The following is a 27,918-nucleotide window of genomic DNA, read 5'->3' as shown; positions in this document are numbered from 1 at the left end:
GGCAAAGTTTGGGCATATACAAATGTCTGAGTTTAGGCTCCAGACCGGACCATTGAAAGGTTCGGATGTGTTGCCCCTACTCATTTTAATCTGTTCAGTAGCCAACAATTGTCCAGAACGAAAACTACCCGAGCAACAGAGCGAACTCTTCGCGGCAGCCGAACTGCCACGGCTTGTGTTTGGGTGCTTTCCGTAAAGGACCTGAACTCGGCGGAGGTGAGTGTCTCTGGACTTTTTTGCCCATCAAATAATTGGCTTTCAAATATTTCACGGGAAGCAACCCATAGTTTGCTGAAAGCCAGAGAGAGAAAACAGGAAACGTTCTGTATGGGAAGCATTTGATAGTTAGGGTTAGCAAACACGCTCCGCAAATGAATCTCCGTTCGGTCGAGCTATTTATAGTAATTCAGGGTTCTGACGTCATCTGAGTGCACCCGGCACTAGTTTTTTGAAAAAAAAAGGAAATGAATTCAAAAATTGGGCCGCAATCTAAATGTCCAAGATTTCAACGCTTTTTTTGGAAAAATATCATTTGTTTTTAAAATATTGGGATTAACATTAACCACGGATGCATAAAACTGGTCAATAATTCTGTTTACAAAGCAGTCCGTTGGAAATGTGTTTTTTAAATAAAGTTTTAAAGTGAATCTAAAATATGCACTAAAATAAAAATCAAGACTAGCAAACTTTTAAAAAAGGAACATATTTAGGCCTAATTAAGGGCTTGCAGGTTTGTTTTTCCAAAGTGAGTAAAGTAATTGCGATTTAATGCTTCATCATAAAAATGATAATAAATCATGCACAAATTATGTTTTTACCCCTTACCGGGCAACCATTTTTCCATTTACATTTAATATATTTTTTATCATTATATTCATGTATAGATATATTTATGATTACCAAATGATTAATAACTAGAAAAAATGATATTAACATTTGCTAATATTTTTGGAGAACAAAAATTGTCAGTTGCCCTGCAAAGGATTAAAGGTCACGTAGTCTATGAAGGGTTAAAGGTCGTAAGGGTCAACTTTTAAATACCTGTCAGATGTTGTGTTCACTGTCGCTGAATAGGTTGATAACAAATAGTTTAAGAAAATGTACATTTTTTAATGTAAAAATTGAAATGGAGTTCACAGCCCTGCATCTTTTCTTAAACTATTATCAAATATCTACACTGTATTTGTAAACATGTGTGAATCACTTTAGAGGGGCTGTAACACATGCAGTGCTCTGGAAAACACAAAGAAACAAAAGATGGCAGGCTAATGCAAGTTCAGTCCAGAAGGGGTCAGTGTAACAACACCATGTGTTGACAGTCAGATAGACGCTTGAAGCTAACGTGGCATCCACAGATGTTCTCAAATCATTTTTAAGCATTCCATTTCCAATCTGACAATGGTGTAAATAGTTTACTTTCTTCTACGACACGTAAACACAACACGAGGCGACCATTTGAATGGCGTGGCACACACAGCCTGTGATACAGAAAAACAAAAATACGCAATCAAAGTCGTCTGGTTGCATATGATGACGCGTCCTGATGATATTTGACGATTTTGTTTTAATTGGGGGAGAACCTCCCACGCGATTTCCTTGTGGAATCGGGAGCGCGCGCTTTAGGCGGGGAGGGGCGGCAGGGGAAGGAAGAGGAGGCATCGGGGACGCGCTTTCCGCGTCGGCTGCTGCTTTTCGCACACACTGTGGACTACTGACAGCCAGCTGTGCGGCTACAAGACGACGACAATAACAGCTGCGGACCCTGCGCCCTCGAACCTTGAACGTTCTACTCGCGCGGCGTCCCTCCGGGAAGTAGAAAAAGAAAAAAAGAGAGTAGCGAGGGAAAAAGAAGGGGAAAAAGGGGCTTGATCGTCGTCTTCATTGGCGGTTCCCGTGCTAGCTTAAGCTAAAGACGAGCATTCCTACGACATGAATCCACTGTGTAGCAGATGTAATCTCGTCGTCTACCCCACGGAAAAAATCAATTGTCTGGACAAGGTAAGAGCCCCGTTTATTTTAATGATGAAAGGTTAACTTGCTTTTGGGTAAGGATTGTTCAAAGGATCAAAGGGAGGCACCTTGCGGATTTTTTTTCCTTTTTTTGTGAATGAATCGAGGAGAACCCTGAAGGGGACACGCAGGTATCCGAACAACATGGCGAGCAAACGCCTTTAGATCGTAAACACACACAGCGATCGTTCCTTCTTTCATAATGTGGTTTGCCAAATGATGAGTTTGTGTTGATTTTTTTTTCTTAGTTGATTTAAACCTTTTTGCTTAAACGGGAGATCGCACAAGAACCCAAGCCTGAGCTTGGCTGGGGCCTCCATAGTGACCAATTGAAACCGTTACATCAACGCCCAAAATACAAATGTACTTGATCCTTTTCATGTTTGCTGTGTCACTTAATTCCAGGTTTAAACTTGTATCCTGTTTTGGGGGATCCCTGGTGACATTGCATGGCCTTTTAGCGTCACACTTTCTCCTGTCGTTAATCCCGCAGATGATTAGCAGGTCGAGATTGGTTTCCAATCCCATAAAGGATGTTTAATCTCGCAGCCAGGTGGCAAAATCCCATCAATTGTGGAGCATCACCGTGAGGATCAACACGCACCGATGGATCGGGATCTGTTTCATGTTAATTGAATTAAGGTTATGGTCATTTTGTAGAAGGGTGGTGATTTCCCCCCTAATTTTATGGCCTTTAATGATTTTTCGTGTGATGTTTTCAACCCTTTATCCCTAACAAGGGCCTCCACCTTAATAGTAACTGAGTAAAACTGCCCAACTGTCTTAATCCTTTACAGGCAAGTGGCAATTTTTGTAATTGAACAGAATAAAACTTCATGTAGACCCCAGACCTGTATTATAATGTTTTTGAAATGATTAATTATTTTTATATGTATTATTAATAAATACAATTGTAAATTACAGCAATGACATCAAATAAAATGACCAATTTATTGTAAATCTAGTAATTTACATAGATATAGAAATCATTTAAACCTGGAGGACTAACGCAGTTCGACGCTGTCAATGGCAGAAGTTAAAAAGCAAAATGATCCGATCACTTCAGTTTTGGTGCAATTTTATTGATAAAATCATTCAGATGTTGGCAAGTATCAGCGCCTGCTTTTGCAATCGGTTGGTGGCCAAACCTGGACTTTATCATACTCCTTCCCCTCCTATATCTTCAACAGTGAGGGTTGGCTTTCTAACTTGAGATTCAATTTCAACACCAAAAAGCAAATATAATTTCTCCTTCAAGTGATGAAGCCCAACACTGCTAAAACATCAGAAAATTACATTACTGTAAGATCCTGGGTTATTGCCTACTTTGCTCACTGGAGATTAATGTAATTTTGTTTTTCAAGGGTGTTGACTTGTGCACAAGTTATGGCTCCACACAAGCCAGAGCATGCATGCTGCAACTCCAGATGTGGGTGTGGTCTGCTTCTTGCGATCAAGCTGGAGGCCAAGGGGATGGTTTGTCTAATGGACAGCTGAATTGCTGTTGAAAATCAATCCGACTGAATGCCTGCTTGTTTGTTGAGTGATGCATTATCTCCACTCGCATCACTTTAGGGCGAGGCGATATGGCCTAAAATTCACATTGCATTAAAAAGAAAACTAGACAAGATATAAAGTGCTTTGCTACAGTGGATTGAGTTCAATTATATTAATTTGATAACCCACGGAAAATACATTCTCACAATAATTTTTGTTAAAGGATTCACTAGATCATGGGTGGGCAAACCGGTCCTCAAGGGCTGCTGTGGGGGCAGGTTTTTGTTCCAACGGATCCAACTTAATTTAACCAACGGGGGTTGTGCTGAAACAAGAAGTACCTGACTGCAATCCACTGATTGCACTTCTAGGTTTCGTCTTTAGAGCTTGGAACAAAAGCCCTTCACCCACTGTGGCCTTTTGTCAAGTATAGTATGCCCACCCCTACTCTAGATATTCTGGAGAAACTGAAATTATCTACAAAATAAAACTTTCCAAGTGACTTTGAATGAGTGTAGAATCTGAAAATGTGATGTGAATATTACATCAAGCCTTAAATTTAGGGGTTGAACGTGTTGATGTTTTTGGTGTAATATATAGTAACGGACCAAAAATAAATTTTATCAGATCATCTTTTGCTCTCTCGCCACATTGGTGGTCTTTGCAAACCAGCCTTTCGTTCGCTTACCCCTGCTTTTTATTGATGATTGTATTCAAGGGTCCGCTCAATTGACTCCGTTGCTGCTGCTCTTGTGCTATTCCTGGCCACCTAAAAAAAATTACTTGACAACCTCCCTTCTATCCATGATCCTGTTCCACAAAGGTTCACTTGTAAAACCATTGCATTCCCGTCTGGCTTAGCAAAGGAGTGTTGCCCAGGGCCACACATGCCAAAAGTCAGGATCTCTTCCTTTGCTTTTGCCAGGTAGTCAAAGGTGCTATCCATTGGTTGTGAAGTATGAAGCTTGCGTGTGGTATAATGTTGAAGAATCCCAGCAATTTTCATTACAATTGGCTTTTTGTCAACTGTTCACGGCAAGGCACATTTGTATAGGATGAGGTGTTTTTAATAAGTACCTGTTTATACATGCCAGTGAAAGTAACATTTACTTCCACCCAATACAGTGTTTCCATTATTTGTGCCATTCATAACAGAAGCAATTTCAACTCGTGAATGAAATGAACATCACAACTTAATTCTTGAGATTTACTTATGCTGTATATATATATATATACAAATGTCTATAAAAACCTGGAAAATAGGTTCATTTGGGTTTGATCATAAAGAGACTACTTATTGAGATTAACATTGACACTTAAGATACCTACAAATGAATGATATCAGTACTAAAATAAACCATGCTTAAATGGAGGGATTTTTTTTGGTAAAGTTGAAGCACATTCTGAGACGCGCCTAATTTGGGTGGCAAATTCTGCTTTTTTTCAGCCTGATGTCAATGTGGGGGAAGGGTTAGGGGGTTATTATTTTCCTCTTGATTGCAGAAAAATACCCCAAAAATGCATACATAGTTACGTTCCAGAATGTTAAGAAAATGCTGAAACTTTTGACCTCACGGATTAAATTGCCTCACTCCGTGCGACTGATGTTCACCAAAATACATGTGCATGTCTGCTCATTCCTGCTCCAATTTCTGATAGTATCCTGACTAGCAACTTGCCCAAGTACAGCCAAGAAGCAGTGTGAGAAAGTATATTATCCTACTGCTTTATTCTGCACAGAACTGACACTGCAGGTGCTCACTTCATTTATTAATCCTCTCTTAGTGAATCCACGGATTGCTTTATCATTGAGGTATTTTTCAAGTAGTCCAAAGTAGACGTGCACATAAATGTTGGTGACCATCGATTGCAATTTGTGGACATAACAATTTTCTTGGACAAACTGAACAGCTTGCCACTAACAACTAATACGCCATAAAATTCCATCACTGATAATCTAGACCCACGCCCTTTTATGAAATCATCTTTGCAAATTTATCACCCTGCTTTTTCTTGCGTGAAGTACTACAATTAGCCACACCTCCATCCCAGATTTCGTCTATTGCTTCGCCACGCTATTATTGGATGTCAAGCTAGATGTGGCCAGGGCGGTCAAAATTAGCTACTCGTCTGCTAACATGGTGCGAGGCATATGAGCTCTTTTAAGAAAGCTTACAAATACAGCACAAAAAAAACCTGGTAGTTGATTTAGAGTTTCCAACAGCTAAAAGAGGTGTCTAAATATTTAGCAGCAGACTCGGTCATCTGAGTCAGTGTATGATCCCACTTCCTTTTCTCAAACGGGAAGTAAATGTGCTTTTTCTTACTGTGTTTGCATTGGAAATATAATATATACATATTTAGAACAACCTTCCTCTGTTTTCAAAACTAACTCAACTTGTACGTGCATATCCTTTAACGGTTTGAAGTGTAATGATGTGCACACTAAGCACATTAATGAGCTTAGCGTGTCTTATCACATTACCAGAGGTGGCCCAGTCTGTCATTTAAGCAACATGCTTGCGTGCTAGGGGCAGTGCCAGATGGAAAGGTTTTTTTGTCTTACATTTGTGTTCAGTCAGGTGCAGACCTCCCTACCAATTGATACTAATCCGCTGTTCAAAGCACTTACAAAAAATAGTCACATGTAACGCTGTTGATTCAGTGAAGGAAAAAATTTCAGTGGGCCTTAGTAAAAATCCCAACCACATACAGTGGTACCTCGACATGCGATCGTAATCCGTTCCGAGGTCGTATGTCGAGCTTTTCGTAACTCGAGTGAACGTTTCCTATTGAAATGAATTGAAAACAAATTAATTCGTTCCTACCCTCTTCGTTTTCCGGGTTAGCGGTTTGCCACGCCTCCACCCTCACGTTCGCTATCGATGGACTCTTTGCTGTTGTATTGCAATCAAAATATTCCGAAAATGATGCACACAAATGTCCTCACAATAGGATAAAGCACGACCACTTGCCAACGAGAAATAGTCTTTAAAGAACGATCTATTCTGAGAAAGGGTGCCATTGGCTATTGTGTTGTGTGCACGAGTATACTTCATTACCCAGAAAGCCCTCTTTTTGCCCGCGCATGCGTGTTGTGCATTTCCTGGTCGAAACTAGTCTGAATAAATCATTCAGTCCTCGTAGATATAGTAGTTATACACGAAAGAGATGCGGCAAAAAAAGACAGTGCGCTCCAATGATAAACAGCCTCATGTCATGGCCACCTGGCTTCCTCGCATCTTGAAATTGTAATTGTATCGCGAGCGAATTATGCGATCAAAATTTTCGTCGTAACACGAGCATGTTGTATCACGAGGTACCACTGTCATTAAAACTCTTAATTTTTTTCTTAAATTTTCCGACACCACAAGCTAAATTGGGGAAATCCAAAATGGTTGAAATCCCCTGCGGAATCCCTCAAATTTGAATGTGGATTTATTGTTAATGGCATGCCTGTTCACTATCTATGATATATATCTTTGAGCCTGACCGAGCATGTTTTGTCATGAGTGAACGCTAACCTACATACAGCGTAACACACATGTAGTTTGCATGCACACACACATGTGCCCTTGAGCTGAGAAGACGCAGGCAGACAGTGGTGGTTTTTTTTCTCCTTTATTTTTTAAATGGCTGCACTAGAGCTTCATCGCTGCAGTGTCCTCATTTTTCTGTCTCACTGCCAGGTCACGTCTAGCATAGAGCAAACGCTCAAAAGATGGGTGTGCTATCGTTACTATTTGATCTACTAGCAGGCACGTTTTTTTTTTTTTTACGAAATGGCAGCCACCTTTAATTTTAATGCTGAGAAAACATTTGAACTCTTATTTTGTTCGAAGACAAACGAAATGATGTGTGCGATAATTGGAAGGAATCTAGGCAATCACTGCTTTATAGTGCGAAAAGAACAACTTAAAATACATTTCCCACTGGCAGAGAAAGATGACATTTGTTTGTAAGAAAGTTTTAATACTGTGAGAAAATTGTTTGAATATGCAGGCTCCAACTAAAATTCCCAAAAATTAAATATCTGAATTTTCACTCATTGCAGAAATTAAAAAAAATGTCTTTTAATGGTTACTCAATCAATCTCAGTGCAAAATGAGTGCGCTAAACTTCAAAACAATTGACACTGGTATTTGTCGTTGCTTAAATGTTGCGACTTGATGAGCAGGTTTGCTAAGTACATTTGATTAATGTCTTTTTAAAAAAATAATAATAATAAATCAGCGCACCCTGAGATGTTTAAAGAGGTGTTGGAATTCAGCTTTTGCATGAACCTCATGCTGTACAACCGGTCTTCCAAAGTTTCAAAATAATCATAAATGTTTGAGTTGAATCCCATGATTTGTAAGAACTATGATAGTCCCGAAAATATAATTTTCAACTATCAATACTTTAAAAAAAATAAAGTACTGATTTTTGGTGCTACAAAACTTTTTAAAAAAATTGTCCAATTCAAAATCTAATACTGCAGTCACAATCCTCTTCCTCCCATTGTCTTCATGCTTTGTGAAAATTATCAACATAGTGGATTTCCAAAAATAAAAGGGCAATTTTCCACCTCCTGATGTTGCATGACGCTGTCTGTGTAAAAGGGCCCAGTTTACGAATTTGGAACCCTTATTCACACCCTAGTGAGTTGAAATCATTAGCTTTGTCGCTCTTAAAAAAATGACAAGTAGATGAAGCAAGGTGTTTTTTTATTTGACTAATTGCAATTCAGACTAAAAATAAACCATTGGAGCTAAAATGTTTATTTGTCTGTGCTAGCAACTTGGAATTGTTGTGGAAAGAGGAAGTGGCACCATGTCATTTAAACAGGTGGCTGATGTTTGTCATGGTGGAATGTGGATCTGCAGGTTTTGTACGCCGGTGAATAATTGGCGACATGTCCGCAGACTACTAAATTCCAAAGTTCGAGTTCTGCCCACCCACAGGATGGTTTTCCTGTTAAGTGCATCACACTTTGTACCTATATAGATATAGTAATGTCTGCCTCACTTTCTGTAAATTCTTGTTTTGTATATAAGCTGTTTTTTAATTACTACATGTTTTAACTAGTATAAAGGCTTGTCCCCACATGACATATGCTTAGTTAATCAAAGTCTCTTAATACTCCGTAGGTGTAAATGTGAGTGAATGCTTGTTATATAAGCCTGGCAGTTGGCACTGGACCAGTCTGTGAGTACCCAGGCACTTTCCCAACAACATGAAATTCAATTGGCTCCTATTCTTCCGTGATCTTGAATGGATGGATAATACAAATTTATAATACAGGCGATCATTTGAAGACTGATGAATTGAAAAGAAAAAATGTTGCTGTATGAATTTGGATCAGGTTTAAGGAAGAAATGTAGCATGAAGGATTTCTATTCAAACTGCTGCATGTTCAGCAATCATCAGAATTAAATCTGCGTGTCTTGTTTCTCATTCAGTGGGTGACTCACCAAATGCTCCCCCTCATAAATTGTCATCAAGTTTAAAATGGATGATGTTTACCGTAGTTGTAATGACAGTTAAAATGTAACTGTAAAATTGCCTCCATCGTTATTAAAATGAAATGAAGCATGTCTGTGCATGGAGCGGTTATCTACGATGAACATATTTAAACTGGAACAAAATGTAACTCGAAATCAACATCGCAGAACTCCTTTCGTTGGACCGAGACGGTCAATTGTCCCAATAGCGGATGGCGAACACCCTCCTCCTTGTATACCAAAAATGGTACGCATATCGATGTGGCAGCAAGAAATTTGGGCAATCCGAAAGTTGGAAGCTATACACGTGACTCTCAGTACATAGTGGCCTGCTCGGTCCAGATGTGAAATAGCTGCTTTTTTAAGAGAAGCCCCGAACGTAATGTCATTCACCAACTGCGGTGTGCATACTTTGGGCAAGAAGTTGATTTAGACAATGTCCTTCAATGGCTATTCTGAATCCGCTTTTTTTCTGAGTGAGAAGATAAGAACCTACAGGACCTGCTATTCTTTCATTCCCTCACCCTCTCCTTGCACTCATCCTCCTCCACCCTTCCTACCCTTGACAATAGCTACGACATTTCTCCCCTTCCTGGCCTTCTCTCTCTCCTTCCTAGGCCACCCCTCCCTTTCCTCTCCCCCATGTTTCCTCCCTTGTCTTGCCTCTAAGAACCCCCTCAGACTGAAAACTCGGCCTAGTGCCAGAGGGGAAAAGAAAAAGGGAGATGAGAGGTTGGCTGGTGTGTCTTTAAACTCGTAATGACTGTCGAGAAAGGAATGGAAAAAAAGAGAGGTTTTCAAAACAATATTGTTTTTCACACTGTCACCTCAAATGCAACCAAATATTAATTCCCTAAAACACCCCCCACGGAGACATTTTGTCTATAAAAATAAAAATTGAATTATAATTGCGCCCAATAGCCATGCATCCCATTTTTGTATTTTATTTCAACTAGCTTTTAACAATTTATTTGAGATAAATGGTGTTTGTAATTGCTGATTGACTTGCTTGCATCAACTGTTGTTTATTTTATGTTTGTTAAAAAATTAGGAGCAATGGGCTCCAGTCCTCATGGTGGTGCTGTCACTGTTGTCTTAAAATATACTGCGTTAAGAACATCATTAAAATATTTGTTCTAGAGCATTGTGTAATATTGTCAAGGTTCTTATTGTTATTTCATTTTGGAAAGCATTCAGGTTTTTCTCATCCAAAATACTGTAGGTTGTATTTTATTTCCTTTACAAATAAACATTCCAGCTATCAGTTTTAGAAACATATTTGGCGAAATATTTAATTGTGTAATATTCACTGATGATTACACCCTTTTCAATGCTTTCAAGGCCACTATTTTTATTTGAATGTGTAGGGCAGCTTAAGTGTGGCGGAAGATTTTAATTAGCAGCAATATGTCAGATACTTGGTGTTCCCATTCCTACTAATCTTTTGAGCTGTATGTCAAGTTTAGAAGGAAAAATGTACGCGGCGCATTCTTGCGTTGCATTTAGAGCAGCCGGCCCTGCCCTACCCAGCTAAAAACAGCCACCATGCAATTTGCTTGCAAGTAGTTGGACATTTTCTCTCTATGTCTCTATAACCAGACTGTGAACTCCATCTGCAATTTGTCTTTTGTCTACTCCGCGGTTTGGTAATATTTTTATATCTACATATCTTTGTCTCCCAACAGTACTGGCATGTGAGATGCTTCCGCTGCGAGGTCTGCAATATGTCTCTAAACATGAAGAATTACAAAGGTTTTGCCAAGAGACCATACTGCAATGCGTAAGTTGACTTAAACATGTCGTTTTCAATTTGTTTGTGCATGTCGTTACCCAACATAGGCCCGTCCTTCCAGGAATCTTCTATCTCTCCTTACACCCCTGACAGAAAAAGTCCTGTAATATGTGGTGTGGGAAAGTGCTTCCCTCACTGGTAATAGGAATGGATGGGTTTGGTGGGGAGGAACGGGGGGAATCAACAAAGGAAATTCCTAAAGTTCTTCTCGAGTGACACAGGAGGACACAGCGTTGCATAGCTTGTTCACTCATGCTTGGAACACACTAAATCCCCCCCATGTGGAATCTTTGGAATTTCCCCTCAATCTTCTTCTTTGCAAGAGATTTATTTTATTCAACTCATTATGTGGCCAGCGACATGAATCAAGATGTGGTGATCGAACCGGCGCTTTACTTTCATGGAAAATGCGGTACAACGAGAGCTAATCATTAGTTATTATGTGAATTAGCCTGCAGTTGCTTAGGTCTCAAATTGAACAACATTCTTTTTTTCCCCCATTTCAGCTTAATAATTCATTTTACTGTGCGAGGATATTCATTTTGGGCTTTGAGCTGTTCAACTTTCCTCTCGTATTTGTGCAGTGCGAGTTTATGGGCCTGAGCCATAAATGTGTGGTCGTTTTGCAGGATTTATGCAATGATTTAAAGCATTATAGTATGTGATGTTTTATTAGGCTAGGATGCAGGTGGTTGTGTCAATGGAGTGCATTAAGCATTAAATTAAACAACTATATAAATCTTGTTTAGCCGCCTATTTCCCCCCATTCGTCATATACGTAACCCGGGTTTAAGACGGTTTGCCTCTTCAAACTAGAAGATTCACTGTTGCGTGCATGGTCACAACTCGAAATGTCAAAGCCAAAAGGTTAGCTGAAATGCCTCGAGTTTTGTGGGATGTACAGTTAGTTTGCGTAGGATAAATGAAACAGCCAGTAGCTGCAACCCAGCGTAATTCTCCAGATTTGGCAATGAGAAGCTATTAATATAAACCCCTGAATTTCGGAAAAAAACATTTTTGCAAAACAAACAACAAAAATAAAATGACAATGGAGTATTGTTTTCCTTGTCCACATTCACATAGAAAAACATGGCTACCATATCCTATTTTCCAAACTGAAATGTGTGGGATTGAATCCGCTTTTTCAATTTCACAAGCCTCCAAATTAGTTTGTCACTAGTCGTAGTCCAATCCATTTGAACTGGGAGGCATGGCAGCAAGTATACCGACCCTCCCAGTTCAGATTTATTGGAAGTCTATCACCGTAAATGGCACTTAATGGGCCAATCTTTTTTTATTTTGACTTGTCTTGGTTTTGTCGTTAAACACCACTCAAAAGTCAGTAGAACCCCAGGACAATGTTGGCGTCTGTGTTCACATACTTGTATGACCAATCTAGTAACAGACCAGTGTGTGTTTGGACTGTCGGACTGCCTGTTGCACAGGCGCAGCACAGATGTTGTTAATGACACTAACAATGACGCTGTTCACTTGTGCACACGTCTGTCCAGGTGCAAACACATTGGCACGAGCACCCTGGATCAACTCAGTTGTATTTGAACTACCTACTGCTACTGGAGCATAGTAATGGGTTCTTTTATTATATTGTTATGATGTAAATGTACATAAAGCTTTAGCAGCACAGAGACGATGAGTTCCAGGCACACTCAAAGCTCACAGATATAATACTAGTAAGAAATAACTGCAAATCAAATGCTTGCTATTGTTTAATAATGCCAAAATGTATATCTAGGTACTTGATTAATGAATGGTTAATTGGTCAAATACTCAATTTTCAAAGTATTTCTTAAGCACATAATCGTGAATATTGCAGTTTTAAAGGCCACTGCATTACGCAAAGGACTGTTAAAAAAGAATATGCCTAAATGTATGGTTTTATATGCAATTTAGAAACTGGGAACTACATATTTTGCCACTGTTCCATCTTTTAGCTTAATGTAGACATTGGCGAAATCATAACATTTCTAAAATGCTTTGAGTTCTCTTATTTCCCATCAAACTATGTGAAGACTTATTCTGACCACGTGTTATAGTGTGGCTATTTTTTTTTAGCTTCTCATTTTACTTTATTTTTTCCGCCTGTTACATTTCATTCGCGTAGTCTGGCGCCAGCAGGAGCCGGACTCTTCACAGCATGTTTATTTAGCCTCTTCCCGTTTGTTTAAAACAGCACACTTGAGCGTAAACATCATCTGTACATCGTCATTGTACATCGAGCCTTCCCCTGAAGATTTTTTAAAGCCATATTTTTATTTTTTTAACCGCTGCTTAACTCATTCACTGCCATCCATGTCGGTTATAGACATTAAATCCATTTCCACTGGAAAACCTGGCATTGAGTGATCGCGTTTCCCAGCAATTAATGGCGATAGCCGTCCAATTCATTTTGAATGGGAGAGTTGGCAGCGATTGAAAGCTCAAAGGCAGTCAATGAGTTACACAACGTTCAGGGATACAGTATTTTAACATCTTAAACTGATTTTTTAAATGTATGATAACCCACACATGAGAAGGAAACTCGTCTGTGTTGAAGTTCATGTTGCTTCGTCAAATATTCCAAAACTTTATTAAAATTTAAATGCACTGCACTTTACATTTAAGAGTTTTCAGAACAAGCAGATTTTCCTCTGTTTGCCAAACTCGTTTATCAACAGAAAAGCTCATGGAAATTTTGGAAGAAAATTAATTCTCACTCTAGTAGACATCTGTTCACTGCCACGTTTGTTAAACTATAATGTACTATAAATACCAACTGTTGTCCAGACTGTAGTGTATATTCAGGCCTAGGCCACATTATCATTTCCTGGAAATATTTTTCAATATTCATCACTGAGGAGAATTAAGAGTCAGTGTTCATTTAAAATGTTTTTAATTTTTAACTTTTCTGATATTTCATTCACACACACGCAAGCTTTACCATAAAACGTCCCTTTAGTTTAAGCTTTTACTGTGGATTTGCCACCAAATTGGATGTGTGAGTCATTATTAGGTTACGCAAGATGAGTGATGAAAATGAGCATTGTTGTGACTCATTCACGCCACAACGTATGCATGGCTGAGTAGACACACACTCGTTTTCTTTGTCTGTGTACTGCCACTCTTATTTATTCGGCAGCTTTGTGAGTGTGTAGCAACTTAATAGCCCTTTTGGTTGGAGGACAATTGCCAAAGACACATCAACGATGACAGGAAAAAGTGTCAAAGAGCCACTGGGCAAGGCTGCACTTTTACTCACACAGCTTGACTCAAGTGTCGCTTTTGATGTAGCATACAAAATCCGTGTGCAGATTCATCCACGTGACGCACAGAGAGTGGATGGACCACCAAGCACATTTTCCCTTTTTACAAAACCTGATGAACTCACTCTGAATCAGATCCATAGATAGTTGGACAATAATGGTTCTCATTTTAATTGCAGTCCTTCCGCTTTATCAAGGCTATCTACATTCAAATCAGGTACACAGTATAGGAATTAAAATAGTGAAGTCATTCATTTGACCTGGACCTAACTGAGCATGCATTTTACTTGCTGAAGACAAAAGTGAAACAAAAATGTTGAAAGAACAAAAAAGAACCTTCATCACAGGAGGATTATAAGGGATTTTCTTTTTTTAACATGTCAAGGAAACCGTAAACAAGCGGCTTAAAATGGGCTACACGCCGCCAGCATCGTCAGTGAGACCAAATATTCGAGGTCATCCAATACCCAGGGGCATGCTGGGAGTTGCAGTCAGTTAATTTAGTTTTTACCATATGGTTGAAGATGCCATTCCTTCAGGATAAAGTCATCAGTATCAGACCTTCCCAGTCTCTACTTTGCTACTTAGATAACGCAGTGATACGCTTCCACTGTCAAAACCTGTGTTAGGAATATGAGTTCAACACCTGGTCGATCCTATCTGCAGTGGAAAATAGCTATAAAGCCCATGATCCATTCGCAGAGTCTAGTTGCATGCTGTTCGCTTCCTGTTACATCCCTCCACAAGTATGTGGCTGTGTCTCCATTGCATGTATTTTTTTCCACACCTGTAATGGCTCTCTTCCAGAAAACTGCAACCTTGAATCTCCCATTACCCCCTTACACCCCCATCCCCTCACACACAGAAGCCTGCCTACATCAGCCCCAGGACACCACATTGTGTGCTACACTCACATGCATTGCGTCTTTGGGGGCCCCTAACTCAACTTTAATAGCAATGTTTCATTTTTTTCCTTCGCGATTTACAGCCCGTTCTCTGTTGAACGTGTTTCCGGTGCTGAGTGCCATGTGATGTGTATTTTACAGACACTACCCCAGGGCAAACTTCACCTGTGTGGCTGACACTCCAGAGAACATCCGCCTCAAACAGCAGAGCAAGATGCAGAGCCAAGTGAGGCTAAGTCCGACTCCAGCTATGGAGATCACACACACACAAATGTTGACACAGTTCCACCGAGGGAGGGGGTATTGCTTAAAGTGAAAGCCCCACTTGAGTTAACCCTCAAGAGACCACTTCACCGTTGGCATAATCTAGACCTCCGCAGCCCGTGAAACCGATTCCCGACACCGATATTGTGTCAGTTGCAACAAATGCTTCAGCATGGCTTGTGCCGACTAAGCCTCAGCCGCCATATTTAAATTTCCTTTGCACACGCCTTTGAGTTGCGCAATCGCATCTCATTTTAATAGTGTTACTCGGACTAATTTTAACCAGGTCATGTGGGTTAATATAATATTGCTCCAAAAAGGAGTTCAACGTGCCCAGTGAACTGCTGTTCCTGCTTTGGCTCTCTAATTAACGTATAGTGTACTCAAAATGAGGCTTTTTTTTTCCCTCCTACATTTGCAATACGGATTACACCTTGCGGACGTTGGGGGAGGTCTAAATATCAGGGTGATGGTTCGAGTGACAGATGGTGTTTGTTTTTATACTTGCATCCTCATTGCCGTTCATGCAAACCAATAAACATACTGTTAACCTTTGCTATTCACAGTAACAGTGAAACATGACACTTGGGAACAAAACAATTACAACATTGAATATACAGAACATCTATACGTTTATGCACTAATTATACTACTTTACGCAATTATGTAGCGATGAGCTGCAGGCATTCCAAACAGAAAAAATAGTCACAAAATTTAATTTGGCCTACTGACCGTAGATGCAACCAGCAGACATTATATTTTTAGCAATCGATCACAGATTCCCTGAATTAATAGAATCGGCGTCTATCAACCGATATACATACTACTTTATATTTCCACACCTTTCTATGCATCATCTTAAGAATTTTACCACTTGGCATCACTCCTGCTATCTCCAAGAATAGGAAGTCAGTTGGCCCCATTAAAAAAAAAAAATCTCCAGTTTCTTTTAGAATGAACTTAGTCCACTTAATCAATTTGCAACATGTATTTTTAAATCAAGTATTTGTAGGAATTGCCCCTTTTTTTAAATAATCTACTGAGTAATCTTGCACCCCTTCAGCCGAGTAAATAGCTGAATAAAAGTTTGTTTTGGGTGGGGACGCTCGTGCTCTGACACCATTGCTATGGAAGCTATTACACTTCATGACAAGACTGTGAAAGATTTATAAAGAATAGAGGGGAAGAAGTGAATTGTGTTGGAGGAAGGGTGGACAGAGAGAGAGAGAGAGAAATGAGGAAGACAGACAACAGGACACTCAAGCTGGGCGTTAGGAAGGGAGGGAGGATCTGGGCTGAAAGAGAAAATGTAACATCCCTGGATAGCGCTCTCGGGCCAAGAGGAGATCAATACGTACACAGTGAAATATGAATGAAGGGGTACAAAGGGACAGCCTGCAATGGGTGGGGGGACGAAAGCAGCCATGAGATTGGAAGAGGGCAGAAGCACACATTGCGCAACTCATTCAATTCAAAGTTTTGTAACAATTTGTTTTTTTTAGGTTCTCTACAAGGAGGATTTTGAAAAGAATAAAGGGAAATCTTTCACTGTGGTAACAGACACACCAGAGCTGCAGAGACTCAAGAAATCGCAGGACCAAATCAGCAACGTAAGTGACTCATATCTCCAGGTATCAACTGAGTCAACCCTTTATAGGGGAAGTACCTATTTTTAGACATTTAAAAAAAAACATGAAAGCATAAGCATCTCATTTTGCTTTATCATTATTAAAGGAAACGATTACAACTACTGAAGGCGGATATATGAGTAAGCGCGACAGTTTGAGATACCAGCATTTGATTGGCTAAGATAATACAGGCGTTTAAAAAGGACTGACTAGGGATTTTTAATTTTTTTATGTTACCAGCTTCAGGAAAATATTGAAATGTTTAGCTTTTTTTCCCCTATTATACCACTGTGCCTTTTCGTAATATTTTACAAGATTGTTTCCGCTCGTATGCACTTGTCAAAACCAATTCATGAAAACGAGTATCTTTTACTATAACTGAATTAAGCACCTCAAATACCACCTCAGCGTTCAGCATTTTTTTTCAAAGGCAGCCAATAAGTTAAATGACAGGGGATAATCATGGAAATGATAACCATTTTTGGGCGGGACTCTCCATTTCTTGCACCAGTTTAACTGTTCTTTTTCATCAGTGAGACGTTCTTTCTGCCCCGTGTCCCACATCGAGTCATTAATTAGACTGCAAATAAGAGCAGTGAAGTAGAAAGACAGACACCGCCTCACGGGAATTTCACACAGCGCACATATTTCGCCGCACGTAATGACAGCGTATGGCCGAGGCAAAAAAGGTACAGTTGACGATACGGAAAACCCACACGGACGAGCTGAAATCGAGGCGCCACATCTGCTCGCAATCACCCCCCCCCCTTTAGCTTGTCATCGGACAAAGTCTGCCATCTTGCGTCCCGCTTCTATTGTCCTCCTTTCCCACCATTGAGGAGCGCACAGGCCCTTTCCTGTAAATCCACACCATCATTTGAGAATGCTCTTCAAAAAAGCAAAGAAAAAAAACAAAGGGCAAATAATCTCACTCTCAGGCGCGCACACTGCGGCAGCATATTGCACTCGGGCGCATTGCTCTTGCCCCGCCGTCCTCGCCACAGCAAATTGACTCCTCGCCGTCACCCCCGAGCACAGTGGACTCTTTCATGCAGTCTGCAAGCTGGGCTGTAAATCTTGACCAGAGAGCGTGGACAGGCCTCTATTCATGAAGGGCAAGTTTGATCGGCGAGACACCCCCCCTCTCTCTTTTTTTTCAAGAGGTTGCAAATTTAACACATGTCGAGGAGGGGTAAAATTTTAACGATTATTTCCTTACTCACACAGTGTGAATCAGGCTCATTATATGAGTAAGATCACAGAAAAGCTTTGTCTTTTATGCAGCTATCAACCACCAATTAAGTAAAATTTGCAAATTGAAAGAGGTCACACCCCTTTCGCTTCACCTGTTTGCTCCGATGTGTCAGCGGTGGTTGCTAGGCAATGAGATGTGAGCAGTTTCCTGCCCTGGAGATGTCACATCCTGTCAGTGTCTTCAGTTTGGAGGGGTTATTGAACCCCCCCCCCCCCCCCCCCCCCCCCCCCCCCCCCCCCGACTTCTCATGCCAGCGTACTGTAAATGAGAGACGTCTGGTGGTAGTAAAGTAAACTGCAACGCTTGGGATACTGTCCTCCCTGATGAAATGAAAATTCAACTAAAGAATAATCGAAAGCAGTGTTTCCCAACTAGTGTGCGGTCAGGTGTGCCGTGGGAAATTACTTGCCAAAAAGTCGTACATTATAATATTCCAAGAGAAAAATATGTAATATTACGAGATTAAAATTGAAATATGATGAACAAAAAGTCCATATTGTAATACAAGAGTCAATTATTTATTACAAGATTGAATTCGTTTTGTTGCTTATTTTTAATGTGATGTGAATCAGAAGTTATTTGATTACACGGGCATTAACTTTGGCGACAGCCTGGTTGACCACAAAACTGGTTTGCGCATAATATTGAGAGATTGAAATAATGATGGGACAAAAAGTCATAAAATCGGTACGGTACTTATTTGTACATCACATGAACCAGAATTTGTTCGCAGAAAAAATACTGTTTTTGTGTTTCTTTGATTCCCTTTGATAACACTTTTATGAGAACGACTTTTTATATTAAATATAGGGGACACATTTTTAATTTAGAAGATTTTCACAATCTGGTGTGACAGGTTAGATTAATAATATTTTAATGGAAGAAATGGTGACTGGGTGAAAGTTAACAGCAAATATATTGGGTTTTTTTTCTGTGTCTTTAGATCAAGTACCATGAGGAGTTTGAGAAGAGCAAGACTCCACATTTACACGAGGAGGGCAGGATTCAGCACCAACAGCCTAGCAACACTGCCCCTGGTAGTCCTCCTCTTACACCAGTCACAATTAACACCGGCCAATTATTTTTCCTCCATTTTCTGTTGCATGAGTTTGTTTTGTTTTCTGATTATGATTTTTTTTTTGCTCACCAATTTGAAATCTATAATCACTTTTATTCTGTATGCTTTAGTTTTTTGGCACTCCACATGTTGGATATTTTTAATAGTGGCGTATTAATCCTACGTATTATCTTCACATATTTGAGATTTTTGACTGCCTGTCCCAAATGTTGTTCTCCTGTATCTGGAGTAGTCTTAAACATGGCATAACATGTACTAATTTGCTACATATTGCTACTTTTGGGCTATATTTGAAGGTGTCAGCTTTATACCCAAATAAAATAACGCTTTGCAATAATTTTACCATCCACAATAATGTATATATTTGAGATTAGAGAAAACACAAAGGTCAGATTTGGATTCAAAACCGTAAATATGTGACAAGAAGTGTTAAAAGCGATCCATTATTTACTGTTGTTGACCAGTGTATTTCTTAGACAGAAAATCTCTCTTGTTGGAGACCTGACATCCATTTTATTTCTTTCTCTGCAGTTTACCAGCCCTCGGCCGCCGCTCAGAACTACCACTATGAGCATGCTCCGGAGCCTGTACGCCCCGCGGCTGCAGCGCCCCCTCCCAGTGCTGGGGTACGTTTTCATGAACATTCCATGATGGCATACCTGTCGGGCAATTGCTCCTCTTAACGACTGCAATTCCCGTTAATAAACCGTACAAATGCAATGCGGCACATATTTACTGACACAGGGCGCACTTAAACCTACCTTTTGAATTGAGTTGACGTTAACGCGGCCCGCGAACCAACCCGAGTCTGACACCCTTGTAATAAAACTCAAGATTCTGCAGATATCGCCGTATGACGCTGACCGCTAAACTGTCTGGGTACATTGCTAGCTGACACGCTATATTTACTATATAGTGAAAAGTGGAATGCGCGTGCGCATATCATGCTCAAAGCATGACAATACTATTAGCAGTCGGCAATGTTTTCGTTTGCTACCAGTGACCGAGGCGACCCGGATTAGAGCCGAAATGGGTACAACAAGATCATTTTGACAAAAAACACACTTAAGAAAATCCCGTAAAAAACTTGTTCTTCAGCGTACAGTTTAAAATTATCAAAAAAACGTATATACGGGAAAAACATAAGTTGAGAGGAATGTGATGATACTGAGCAGTGCATTTTAATAGCCATCTAAACATATAGTAGCTAAATATACCCGAGTCAAATTTTGAGCTAGTATTTATGTGTCATCAAGTGATAAACAAGTTGCTCGCATGTCCACAGAAGCGGTACCGGGCGGTTTACGACTACGTGGCCGCCGACGAGGACGAGGTCTCTTTCATGGACGGCGACGTGATCGTGGACGTGCAACAGATCGATGAGGGCTGGATGTACGGCCGCGTGGAACGCACCAACATGCAAGGGATGCTGCCCGCCAACTATGTGGAGGCCATCTGAATAGGAAGAGAAAAAGAGGGGAGAGTGAGAAAAGGTAGCGAAAGGGAGGGAAAGGAGTTTAGAAAAAGAAAAAAAGATTCAAAAAAAGCCTAGTGCCATTTCTTCTTAAACGCCGCTTCTCTTGATTTAACCTCGTCCCCGTCCTACTCCGCCGGCCCCCTTCTCGCCGTTTCAACTCGCTAACCTTAAGCCTTTTTCTGTCTTAACGTTTTCCTGTCTGTGTGTGCTGATGTCGTTCTGTTTGGAAGTCGCTCCTCATCCATGTCCTCTTTTCCCCTCACCTCCTTCCCCAAATCAGCTCCCTTCGGGCTCAGCACTTAACAGAAGAGAATCCCCTTTTGAGTCATTCCGCACAGATGTTTTGTTTATTTGCGCGTGTGCATTCCTCTGCAAGACTGGAAATCAACTTTAATGTCAGTTGCTCCAACGCCTGTACATTCCTCTCATCTCGGAACCCTAATGGATCAGCCAGTTAACCGTCTTTATAGAGTTTAATTCTTAAATATATATTTATAGACCTCCACGTGACACTGCATTGTGGGTTATATTGTTCAACTGGAATCCAAAGCACCTGCTGTCATGTTTTTGTTTTGATTATATATATATTTTGTCTTTGGAAGACACAAAAGGGATCAGGAATGGCGTAGGGAAAGTCCAAACTACACAAACGAACACACCTGACTTCCTGTCCTGTGATGCAACATCCTTCCCTCCCCTTCCCTTTTTTTGCCCCACAAAGTTAGTGTACACAGCACAACTCTATATTGTGACACCTTTTAAATCTTTTTTATTCCAATGCTTCAGCAACATTCCAATCTTTTTTTTTCTTGATGTGGATGAATGTCTTTGACCTATTTTCCAACCCACCTCTTCTTTCTTGTGCTTATGTTATTATTCTTTGCCTTTTTTTTCCTTTTTTTGTGATTGTAAGATGCTTATTTTGAACAGAACAAATTGTCAAGTCTATTAAATGAATAAACCAGCAGCGCAATTGATGAAGGTGGAGGAGTTTATATGAAATGTAGACAAAAATGGGAGTTGGCTATGGGAACAGTGGTGGAGTGAGCGGAATGCTAATAAGTTAATTAGTTGGTTGGTAGTTACACAACTATTCCTTGGTGTATAAAAAAATACAAAATAAAAATAGAAGATGGGAGGGATTCATTGATTGGGTGTGTTTTCTGGCATGGCTTTCATGACATAGCTTGGTGGCATTTGTACAATTATGTATGTATCATAATAGTACGTCATTTTATATTGTGTGTGATGATGGCGGATGGAATCGTGGTGGTCATAATAGATATTCGAATTGTCAATTTTGGACGTTTGATGACTTTTCTATGCTAGTTTGGAAAGGCACGGCAAACTGTTAGAGTTTAATGGCTTCAATCCAAAAATGTAACTACAACGACCAGTGTCCGCTAGAATTTCAGTATTTTGTAGGCCACCCTAAATCAAGATGCAAAGCATTACAATAGTAATATTTCGGTGTATATTTCGAATTTTTTTCATCCACATTCTCAACTTATGTACAGTAGCCCAGCTATTGTGTACGATCGCAAAAGATCGATTCAACATTTTTGTAACTTTGAGCAAGCAAAGGAATTATCAGGCAGTTTCGTACCCAAAAAAATGTTCATTTGAAAATTTTAATTTGGATATTTTGAAACCTTTGCCTCAAGTGAAGACAAGGTCTTTTTTGTAATGTAGTACAACGTTGCATTTGGTTGATTAACAGCTCAGCGAGCATAGCATTAGGAAGACCATTTTTCCATGTCATATTTAAAAACATTCCATCCGTAATCAATGCACTGGGACTGGGGACTTTACAGCTGAATAATGGGAGTCATATTGTGTTTTAAAAAGGTGAATTTGGAAACCTAACTTTTGATTACTTAACATGTATGCCAATTTAGAGTACATTCTTTGGAATTTCAGTGATTGTTGACTGGAATTGAACCGTTGGCGAGATGTTTTGGCCCCCAAACTGATATCACAGTATGTCTTGAGTTAGATTGTTAAATCAAAGGCCTGTAGCAAGCATTATGGCGACCCTTTCTCTGCGTATGTCATCTCTAAAACTATTCATTCTCAAACAATGCACTGCGACTGGGGGACATGTTTACAATAATAGCAACACGGAATCGTGGGAGTTGTTGCCATTTTGGCTGGAAGCAAATATTCCTTCTGACTCATTATGAGGGGTTGGGGATCTCTCATCCATGTTTTCCCATCCTCTCCCCTGCTCAACCTTCACCATTTGTACTTCTGATCAATCATTTCGGCTAATATATAGTACATGTCGTAATAGGAATCATGTAATCCCGCTGGTGGAAGCTTGCACCGCAGTTTGTGCATTTCTTTTTTTTGTTTTAATATTATTTTGCTACGATTTTTTTAAAAAGGAATAATGATAGCATATGCATATTGACACACGTCAAACTTAACAAAGAAACAAAAAAAGTACATGACAATGTCAAATGTTAAGACCTGACATCTCCTGTCACAGCACTTAAAACTGTACGTGATGATTCTGCAGATTCAATAAAAAACATTTTTCTCAGATTGTCCAGTTTATTTTTTGGGACTCAATGAGGGCCACCTGGCTAATTAAGGGACCGGTATGTAGTGCAATCTCCTCATCCAAGTGTTGGCTGTTAGTCTCAGAAAGAAGATGACATGAGGATCACAGGTGAGGGGTACAATACCATCTTTTGATTTTATTGATATGTTTTATATTGATATGTTTTATATTGATCTGTTCAAATGTAATGCAAAATAGATATTTGTCGATATTTCCTGGTTTGGGTGCTTCCACTGACTAGTTAGCAGTGAGCTAACGACTCCACGTTTTGCTATTGTTTGTTCAGTCTAACGGAATTAAAGTCTAGAACATACAGTTATGATCCGGTTAATGCCGTGACAAATCCAATTTTTATTACGAATATCAGGGACGTTAATTATATAAAAATCTATTTGTTAGCACACATTTGCTAACTTCCGGTATTTTTTCTTCTACGGGAAAATAGATGCTTTTACCGCCACCTACCGGAGTCTCTGTTATAACAATCACTAGAATAATTCAACTAAAATATCACATTCCAAACAAATACGTGTCTTCATTTAAACATTCGTTGAAATTTATTGACAAGGATTTAAGATAGAATGTCATAAAAGTTGGATGAATTTTCCCCGAAGTCATTCCTCCTCGCTTGTCGATCTTTAAAAAAGCGTAAAGACACGAGGCAAATCAATATTATAAGGCATGAACGCAACATTTAAATGCAGTAAATGTAACCGCTTGATAGCAGATCATTCATAATACCGTCGCAATTTGGCAATTTTTCTCGCTTCGTAAACAATCGGGCATTCTTCGAGTATGACGTCGCCCATTTCCGAAGTCTTCCGATTATCGCCGAAGTCCTGTCGGCTCCCGCTCGGTTCGCATCTCCTGTTCCCTGCCCGATTTAGTCGTCTTTGCAATCATGATGGACATAATGGTGTTGATGTTCTTCGCCATCATGGGCCTCGTCTTCCTTTCGTACATCATTTACATGCTGTGATGATGATGGTGGTGATGGTGATGGCGGCCGGGTGGAGGACCACGAAAAGAACGAGGAGGAAGAAGCGCATTTTCTTCCATGTATTCCAGTTTCCAACATCACGGACGATGGTGAGGATGCGTTTAATGGAATTAAGTAATTAAAGTACTGTAGAAAAATACATTTAAGTATTGTGTAATCTATGTGTAAAGATGAAGATTATTCAGTACAGAATATGTCTAAATAACATTTTGTTGTTGTTGTGAAGTAATGTGTAACGTAATTGGGCCTCATCTGTTTCAGAGAGAGGAACCAGTGGCTGGACCATGAATGCCTCTCCAAGCAGAAGATAACAACAGATGGGCTCTCCCGAATGAGTGAATTAGTCCATGTTTTTGTGACAAATCAGCACAATACGGGTTAAAAATCATCCTAATGATGAAATACTCACCTATTTTTATTTATACTTTGAAATATTGATGATCACCTTTCACTTTCACTTTTTATCACCAAAGCTTATTTGTCGACCTAAAAGTATTGCTTTGTGTTCAATAAAGATGATTTCAATCAAAACTGATGGACTTGTAGTGAGCTTTTTGACCAGCAGAGGTTGCGCTTGGCGTTCATTGCTGAGTTAGTTTTAATGCGATTAGATTCCTTCTGTCGACGAGATAGATGTCCTGTTCATGTGAACTGGGAGATGAGAGTACAAATGGGTTGGACGTCTATTCCATCTATCATAATCATGAATTTATTATATATGTTAACACTGATTTTTATGAAGTAGAATGCAACAGAGTGCTATTTTTCTCATCCCCCCCACCACCACAAAAAATAAAAAATATGGGGGAACCCTAGAAGAGTTAAGTCAATTACATGTGTGTGTGTTTGTCCCATTCCAGCCTTCACATGAGGAGTTCCTGTTTTTCCTATGTTGGGAGTTTCCTTGGGAAGGATGTGTGGCGCACTCACCAAGAATGTCCGGGCCTCCCTAAACCAAGACTACAGGTCCCGACATGCCACCTCCCCCAAAGGACCACCTCACACTACTATAAGTAGGTGGGGTTTGCAAATCCATCCAATAGCTCCTCAGCTGCTGTCGTCAATGGCAACAGAGGTTTTTAGGGAAGCATGAGCGGGATAGCCAGAGGGGAAGCCAATGACGACGCGGCCGCCCTTCCTGCTGCTTCCCTCTGATTGGATGGTGATGCTGCGGAAGGGGGGAGGGTGCAAGAGCGAAGGGAAGGGGCACGCAGAAATGTGTGTGTGCTCGACGGAAGAGAGCGGGAGTATCTATTTTCGCCGACCAGGATCCCCATCTGGAGACGGGATCCACTGTTGATGAAGCGTGCATCCCGAGAGGAGACTTGCCAGGAATACCACAGTGGAAAGAAGGAAAAAAGCCGCCATGGCCAGGAACAGGAGGCGGGAGGAGGCGTGCTGAAATCATGGAGCAGGTGAGGATGCAAAGGGGGAAAGGGAAAGGAAGGGTAGCACCTTAAGGCTTGCATGACATGACCACTTTTCCCCACGTTACCTTCTCCTGCATCATTAAGTGTGTAGCCTACTCATCTTCATTGGGAGAACATCCCTTGCTCACGTCTAATTGATGACCTCATCCCGCATGCCGCCCGGAAGTGGGGTGGTATGGAGGACACACCCTGGTACAGCCCTTTGGTTTGTGGGAACCACCTGCCCGCCTGACTTGGTACCAGCCTGGCAGTAGCTAAACTCAACTGTAAGCCTTAAACAAGACGAAGAGAGATGATCCTCACTGAGGTACACTTTTACTAGTGGTTGTCAGGGATGGTGATAGACAACAAATAAGATCATTTACTATCACATGTCAGTTTAATAGGTACACTTCCACAGGCTAATTCTCTTTACTGCTGTCTTTCTGCTCAGCAAAAAGCATGTGTGGCCCAATTCATACTTTAAAACAATATTTGTCCAAATTGGACAAAACAAATATGCATCTAAATACATAGGCCAAGCATTTATTATAGCTTGACATAAATGAGCTGTCCATACATGCATCGCCGCACTTGTACGATTGTTACCTTCGTACTTTGCAGATTTAAAACATAATTTAGTTTTTCATTGGAAACGATGATTAGCTAGAATGTTCGTCTTCAAAATTCAAATGAAAAATATGATTTCTTTCCCATCTTAATAATGTGATTTGAATGGTATATATATACACAATCAAATATTTTAAAAGCACATTTTACAGTATCTCTTTGTTATATTTGCAAATTAGGTTATTATTTTAATGTGAAACAACAAATCAACAATTTTCAATTAGTAAATACTAAAAATAATGATGACGGGAAAATTTGTTACTAGTTTTTTTCCTTTTTCATCTTCATTCAAAACTAAAATATACAAAAATGTGCATCTGTCACTAGTAAGAACGAGCCCCCAAAGTTGTAATTGATTTCTATTTAGGAGATCAAAAAATAGCGAATGCACTTTTGTAGATTTTCTTTCTACACATTTTTGCTAAATGCTGCTTGTTTGTCATTCATTCAAAATAGTTTCTCACTGCATTATATTATTCTTATACAACTGTCTGCCTTGTTGGATTGTGGGTTTCTAATATTTTGTTCACTTACATTTCCAAACCCTTAAAAGTGAGCATAATTGCCATTTGTTTTAGACAGTTGTAGTACTGATTTGTGTCTAATATTTTGTGCAGTCTTTTTGCGTGCCAACAAAACAATAGGTGTAACTTACAGAACAATATAGCGCACAGGAAGCAAAATGCTATTTTTAAGTTGCTGACTGTTCTCATTTAAGCGGAGAAGAGCGACGTCACCACTTAATATGAATATGATTCACGTGACTCGGCCAGTCGGCTTATTTTATTTTTGTTTAGCCGTGAGAGCTTTATCTTAGCCTTGTGTTTCCCCTCTGTGTGTGTGTGTGTGTGTGTGTGTGTGTGTGTGTGTGTGTGTGTTGAAGATGACTCATAAGTATAAACACACTCAGTGACTTGAGTGCTCTCTTAAATACTGATATACTACTACTATACACATATATTCTTGCATTGTGCCTTTGAGTAGAAGTTCAATGGTGTGTATACATAAAATATTGGTTAAAAGTACTGATTCATATAATTACTCAAGCAAAAGTATTTCTGAAATAGCCTCACTTCAACATAACTCTAACTGTAGAATAGCATGAATTTCAACAAGTTTGCTACTTGGTTAATATTATTCTTAATTCAGCACCAGTTTAACACTCATACGTGAGCTTTGCATCGGGTTTGAAGCCCTTTAGTTGTGGTAAGACACCATTTAACACAAATGTAGCACCGTCTCTTGAAGTGAATACAGTCATACCTCTACTTATGAAATTAATTGGTTCCAGAACTTGAATGTTTCGTAAGTAGAGCAGTACTTTATATGTAAAGTCTGTAATTCGTTCTACGGTCCTCAAAAAACTACCAACTCAACCCTTTAAAAACGATCAGTGTCCCAATTTTGTTTGAATGGAGTAAATGAAAAGGAGTACCTGATTAAGACTGAACATAGCAGATCTTGCTAAACGAGTCTGTTTCAGAGACGCAAAGCAGAATCCGCTTTAGGCCATCGCTGAAGGTGGCGAGTGTGCTGAGGCACAGAATTAGGGCCAGCGCCCTCTTTCTGCCACATCCTTCTGGATGGCAGCGGGGAAAAAATGAGCATCGGCCAAAGGGGTGATTGAAACTTCAACATCACTTAGGGTCAGTGCGCTTTTTTTT

At 39.9% G+C, this 27,918-nt stretch overlaps 2 protein-coding genes and 1 long non-coding RNA gene across 5 annotated transcripts in view; all 3 read left to right on the top strand.

Annotated features, from left to right (window-relative positions):
• The first annotated feature begins 1,620 nt into the window (after positions 1–1,620).
• On the top strand, positions 1,621–23,194 carry lasp1 (LIM and SH3 protein 1). Its single transcript, XM_077618990.1, has 7 exons — positions 1,621–1,998; positions 10,676–10,770; positions 15,089–15,173; positions 16,714–16,821; positions 19,038–19,131; positions 19,704–19,798; positions 20,458–23,194. The coding sequence occupies exons 1-7, from the start codon at positions 1,930–1,932 to the stop codon at positions 20,629–20,631; spliced, it is 720 nt and encodes a 239-aa protein (XP_077475116.1). The 5' UTR covers positions 1,621–1,929; the 3' UTR covers positions 20,632–23,194.
• A 47-nt stretch (positions 23,195–23,241) lies between these two features.
• Positions 23,242–24,750, top strand: LOC144088948 (uncharacterized). The gene is made up of 2 exons (XR_013304982.1): positions 23,242–24,304; positions 24,477–24,750. It is a non-coding gene; the product is annotated as an uncharacterized LOC144088948 (long non-coding RNA).
• A 668-nt stretch (positions 24,751–25,418) lies between these two features.
• The window catches only part of arhgap23a (Rho GTPase activating protein 23a), a 44,760-nt gene continuing 42,260 nt past the window's right edge, over positions 25,419–27,918 (top strand). Inside the window, exons 1-2 of one of the 3 annotated variants that reach the window (XM_077619694.1) lie at positions 25,419–25,630; positions 25,812–25,952. In XM_077619694.1, coding sequence (XP_077475820.1) covers positions 25,938–25,952 — 15 coding nt within the window. In that variant the 5' untranslated portion in view covers positions 25,419–25,630; positions 25,812–25,937. Of the gene's footprint in view, positions 25,631–25,729; positions 25,953–27,918 lie in introns of all 3 variants that reach the window. The other 2 variants (XM_077619693.1, XM_077619695.1) reach the window with 2 other exon arrangements.

The sequence above is a fragment of the Stigmatopora argus genome, chromosome 14, assembly GCF_051989625.1.
Source record: "Stigmatopora argus isolate UIUO_Sarg chromosome 14, RoL_Sarg_1.0, whole genome shotgun sequence".
Lineage (NCBI taxonomy): Eukaryota > Metazoa > Chordata > Actinopteri > Syngnathiformes > Syngnathidae > Stigmatopora > Stigmatopora argus.
Note: the sequence above shows the minus strand (reverse complement) of the source record. Positions and strands in the feature narration are given on the sequence as shown.

What these genes read in the sequence shown, in the direction of transcription:
- lasp1 (XM_077618990.1), top strand. Translation starts at nt 1,930, where the DNA reads ATGAATCCACTGTGTAGCAGATGTAATCTCGTCGTCTACCCCACGGAA. An exon ending in AAATCAATTGTCTGGACAAG is followed by an intron (nt 1,999 to 10,675) that starts GTAAGAGCCCCG and finishes GTCTCCCAACAG; the next exon opens with TACTGGCATGTGAGATGCTT. An exon ending in CGCCCCCTCCCAGTGCTGGG is followed by an intron (nt 19,799 to 20,457) that starts GTACGTTTTCAT and finishes GCATGTCCACAG; the next exon opens with AAGCGGTACCGGGCGGTTTA.